This window comes from Anarrhichthys ocellatus, unplaced genomic scaffold (genome assembly GCF_004355925.1).
Source record: "Anarrhichthys ocellatus isolate YVR2014 unplaced genomic scaffold, GSC_Weel_1.0 scaffold10, whole genome shotgun sequence".
NCBI classification, from domain to species: Eukaryota; Metazoa; Chordata; class Actinopteri; order Perciformes; family Anarhichadidae; genus Anarrhichthys; species Anarrhichthys ocellatus.
Genome location: NW_022280040.1, coordinates 3,934,216 through 3,939,194, shown reverse-complemented (window position 1 = coordinate 3,939,194; position 4,979 = coordinate 3,934,216). Strand labels below are relative to the sequence as shown.

At 45.9% G+C, this 4,979-nt stretch overlaps 1 protein-coding gene across 3 annotated transcripts in view; it reads right to left on the bottom strand.

Annotated features, from left to right (window-relative positions):
- The window catches only part of arfgef1 (ADP-ribosylation factor guanine nucleotide-exchange factor 1 (brefeldin A-inhibited)), a 45,096-nt gene that overhangs the window by 3,165 nt on the left and 36,952 nt on the right, over nucleotides 1-4,979 (bottom strand). For 2 of the 3 annotated variants that reach the window (XM_031849922.1, XM_031849924.1), the window contains 11 exons: nucleotides 4,546-4,718; nucleotides 4,237-4,397; nucleotides 3,709-3,839; nucleotides 3,308-3,437; nucleotides 3,027-3,162; nucleotides 2,458-2,596; nucleotides 2,076-2,148; nucleotides 1,718-1,877; nucleotides 1,489-1,628; nucleotides 1,211-1,382; nucleotides 892-1,030 (listed from right to left, as the gene is read on the bottom strand). In XM_031849922.1, the coding sequence (XP_031705782.1) occupies nucleotides 892-1,030; nucleotides 1,211-1,382; nucleotides 1,489-1,628; nucleotides 1,718-1,877; nucleotides 2,076-2,148; nucleotides 2,458-2,596; nucleotides 3,027-3,162; nucleotides 3,308-3,437; nucleotides 3,709-3,839; nucleotides 4,237-4,397; nucleotides 4,546-4,718 (1,554 nt within the window). The remainder of the gene's footprint in view (nucleotides 1-891; nucleotides 1,031-1,210; nucleotides 1,383-1,488; nucleotides 1,629-1,717; nucleotides 1,878-2,075; nucleotides 2,149-2,457; nucleotides 2,597-3,026; nucleotides 3,163-3,307; nucleotides 3,438-3,708; nucleotides 3,840-4,236; nucleotides 4,398-4,545; nucleotides 4,719-4,979) is intronic. The other variant, XM_031849923.1, reaches the window with a different exon arrangement.

Genomic DNA, 4,979 nt, shown 5'->3' with positions numbered 1-4,979 from the left:
AAAACCCCCCCCCCCCCCCCCCCCCTCCTCTCAGGGTCAGCGTCTCCTCATGTCTCCTTCCTCTGAGGAGGCTATTGACGTCTGTGCCCGATAGAAGAAGAAGTGTGATTTCGTTATCCCCACATCGGAGCTAGTGATAGCGAATGTGCGAGAGACGTGTTGGGCTTTGACCTATGAAATAGTCCTCAGAAAACATATGCATATACTCAGACGCACACATAGACCCGGGGTGGAGCCAACGGATGAGTCGATCTTAATATTTCACAGATGTATTTGCAACAACATCCCTGACTACTAACTGCCCCCTCAATATTTTTTAAGTCTATCATCTATTCTCAGATTGAACTTTTTGAAATCATAAACATAATTAGACCAAAAATTCCCATATCATTTATCTCACACGTAATTGATTAACTAAAAGCATTCATCATGTTTCCACTGCCAACTACCGACGACAAAACCTCCAATTAGTGTCTGAATTCTGTCAAGTTGAACGCACATGGACACATAAATGTATTGCTACAACTGTCCTTTAACACATGTTTGGCAGGACAAGTTTACTCTGTGCAGTTAGCATCATTAGTGGGATGAGAAAAAGCAGCACAACAGCAGAAACCATTATAACGAACTGGACTTTAACCTGTAAAGGTACATGTGGTGGCCCCTGGGAAATGCATGAGCACTACAGTCATTGTCTGTGGGCAGATTGTGGTACTGTCACAGTGTCAGAGCAATATGAGAAGTGTGTTGTATCCACTTAGAAATCATGTTGAATACCAATGGAGGTAACCGAGTAGATGAAATTCTCATTAACATCCCCTACAACTGATTGCTCAGCAGTTACGGTGGTGTTGCGGTGGGCAATGAGTGCGTCACGTGTTTGTTCCTTACGTGAGCAGTCGTCTCTGGACCTCCTCCCAGGCGTCCTGGCGGCTCTCGTCTGTGTACATACGAAACAGGATGCGCAGGCCACACGCCAGGCTGCTGGTCTCTTGCTTCAACAGGTTGGGCTTCGACTTTCCTTTGAAACCTTGAAAACACACACACACACACACACACACACACACACACGCACACAAACAAACAAACACACGCAGATGCTCACAGTTACAGTCACAGCCATTTAAAAAATAATGATGATCATTATTATTATGATCCCCAAACTGCCCCGAGGAGCCACAGTGATGGACACAGTGATGTCGTGCCCTACCTGCTTTCCACAGTAAGGTCCGCTGCTCATTGTTGGAGTTGAAGGCCTTGGCAAAGCCGTGCGACTCCAGCAGGCAGTCCAGCAGCTTAAAGAGCTGCTCTGAGGTCAGGTAGCGGTACATGCCCTGGTCCTGGGTCTCCACCGGGACGTCGGCTGCATACGAGGCATCCCGCTTCACAAAAGGCAAACGCAAGACAGCTTATTATCGTCTTTGAATCACATACACACTGAAATATAGAAACGGAGTCTTACGACCTCAGAGAAACAAGTGTGTGTACCTGAGCAGCAGCCAAGTTCTCAGCATCTTCTTTCCTACTGGTGGCAGGAAAAAACACCATGTTATCGATAGTCTGGATGAGCTCAAGCTGCACGACACACTTTATCAGCAACGCTGTGAATAAGCGCTGCTCCTGGATCTCTGTGGAGCATAAGAGGGAGACTTCAATCAGAACATTTACTCAGACGAACACACTAGCAGTCAGTCCTTGAGTACAGCGACAGGCTTACTTATCGGGGTCCTGCTCCTGGAGCCGTCCTCACACATACCTGAGGCCGAGCTGTACTGACTCTGCCGACGGTTCGACGTGGCAACCCTATCAGCGCTGCTGATGGAGTGCTGGTCGTCACAGCGGGACTGAATATCCACTGACTTCTGGGAAACGGAGTCCTGAGAGCAAAGTGGGCAGAGTGACTGCAAGGCCTACACGTGTGTTATACACAGCAGTTGAATTATACAAAGACAGGGAAGGTCTTGCTCAGATATGCAAAAGACATGGAAATAAACCTGAACAAATAGAACAAAACAAAATATGGACAAATAGTGATTCATTCACATGCAAATCATAATACTACTTGTTTTTTTTACCAGCTGTTTGTCTGACAGGTTCTGTGTTGTTAAGTGTTCTCCCTCTGCTCCTGCTGGTCTCCATGTTAACAGCCTGAAAAACAGTTTACCCACTAAATCACATTCATTCTTGGACAGAATGACAAACAACTATCAACTTTCAGTCTAGAAAATGCATCAATCAACAAAGTCTTAATCAACTTTGTTGATTGATGCGTCCATTTCCTTGTAAATATGTGTTTGGTTTGCATTTCCACTTTCATTTAACAACTAATGTCTCAGTTAATAATGACAATCACTGCTGCATTTAAGACTGCAGGTTTATTTACGTCTAAATGTCAAAGCATGGCGTGTTTTCTGACATCGAAGAGATGCTGTTCTTATATTCAGTGGAGGAGCTTACGCGTGTGGGATGGTGGTCTTAAAGATGTCCAGCATGCAGTTGCATGTCTTGTCCCAGGTCTCCAGGGAGTATCTCTCTCCATTCAGGATGACAACATTCTCTAGACAGTTGGTGCCTGAACGGGCGAGCTGCTCATTATCTACAGACACACAGAGGAGGAGGAGGAGGAGGAGGAAGGGTTGGGCCGAGAGGAGGGAGACACAAGGGGAGGGTAAATGGAAAAAAAAGAGAGTGAACAATGTAAGATGTATTGATGTACAAAGTCTACAGAGATTTCCATCAAACAACCCCAAAAATACTAAAAACATTTATTGACTTTTTACTTCACCTTTGTCTTTTTATAAAGCGGTGGACCAGTATTCATGCAGTACTTAAAACTTCAGAAGCAAGTTCTGTCACTGCAGCCAAGCTCAGGTCATGGCTAAAGCCGGTAACTGCCCTAACGCCTCTCAACAGTTTGACCTCCGTAAACTGTTATAGCTTTAAGACGAGAGGGCAATCTTGACCCCGACGCTGTCCACTCAAAGATAAATATAGCAGGAAAGAGAAAGGAGTTGCCGCGTGCTCACCTTGCTGCACACACCAGTAGAGCTGAGCCAGAATATCATCCAGCAGGACGTCATTGAGGGACTCAAAGTATTGGGTGAAGACATCGCAGATGGCATAAAGTGCATGATTGCAGGTGGTGGTCATCCACTCCGCTTTCTGAGGGTGCAAGATAACCTCAGTGAGAACTCCATCAAACAACAATGCCGCAGCTTGGGGATTAAGAGATTTGAATATTTGAGACATTCGGCTGTAAAGCACAGCATTTTAAACAGCTGTTGAGGATGAAAGACTCGTCATGCACCTCAGTCTGTTGCTCTGGCAGCTTCATGTTGTCAAAGATCCTGAAGACAATTCTGAAAAGGTCTTGCCACCAGTGTTTCTCAAAGGTGTGCCCGTAGGTCTTCATCACTTCAAACATCACTGTCAGCCCTCTGGGAAATGCACACACACACACACACACACACACATTTGCCCTTTTCCTTGATGCGACAGCTGATAATTTGCTTTTTAGTTTTTACAACATGCCTTACAGTCTTTTTCGTCTCGCTAGCTTTTTCTAGCAAACATTGGATGCGCGGCAGCATGTTTTTATTGCCGTCTCACTTGAAAATCTACAGTAATAGGTTTTTAAATATACAGCTTCATGCCTTTAATGGCGCCCACCACCGTCTGAAATAACAGGCTAAAGGTGAACCCGCCTACCTGGTCCTGACATCCAGCTTACACCTGTTGATGATGCAGGAGAGCTCGAAGAGGATGGGGAACCACCCCCGCACCCACACGCGGTCCTCAGGCGCTACATTCATGTCATCGCTGGTGTAGTCTTTAAAGGCCTGAAAGAGAAATACGAGCCGTGTTCACCATTTTTACTCCTCCGGGAGACAATTAACCCTCTTCAACAAATACATATTTCCATACATACTGTTCGTGCCTCTGATCTGAACTATCACTCTCATTCATGCTTTCCTGATGCACACATTCTCCCTCTTTGGTATGTTACGGGTGAGGAAATGAATATAGCAGTATGCAAAAGCTGTACATTTGCACATGGAGCATTTTGATGTCATCACACTGGATGACGTCCATAGATGTGGGCTAGATGTACTCCTGCGCATTAATTCATCCTGCTAACATGCTTATATTCTGTCAATATTTTGATATTAGTAAGGTACATTCATCTCTGCACATGGGGCCTTTACGGTGCAGAATAAAGCAGGGCCTGACATTGACCTGTGGCCTCTCTGAGACGTATTTGGCGCAGTGTCGGATGAGGCGGATGGCTTCCATGCTGGTGTCCGGGAAGGATGCATTACAGGCAAACTCTGACAGACACTTAACGGCGTCCTGGAAGGAGTCGATTGTGGCCGCAAAGTGTTTTTCAAATACATTCGCTGGGAGACGGATAGAGGGAGAAGAGAAGAGAAGAGATATCAAGTCCCAAATCTGACGACCACAAAACAAGTGTAACAAAACAAGTTAAGAGGTTATTACATCCTTCTTAGGTGTCTGTGTGTGTGTGTGTGTGTGTGCTGGACTTACTGACGATATGGCCGGTGGTCTGGAAGGCCAGCTCCACAATGCTTTCGTCCTGGTCAGAAGCAGCCAGGTGGAAGACAGAGAAGATGTTCTTCCAGCCGGAGCGGATGTTCGCTGCCTGGGAGTTAACCATCTGGGCTATACAGCGCACCACCATGTCTCTGATGGTGGGAGACCTGGACAGGAAATGTGGAGGAAGAGGAGCAAATAGTTTGATGTCAATTATGTTTAAAAGCTCTTGATATCCCCGTTTCAAGCAGCAACATTAACCCTGCACTGGCTAGTATTAGCCCGGCAGGTTTTTACAGCAACTGTTGCCATAGTGAAGAGCATTCCTAATTGTTCAGTAGTTATGAATGAGAGAAGAGCTCTGCCTCTGCTTACCATTACCACACACACACACACACACACACACACACACACACACACACACACAC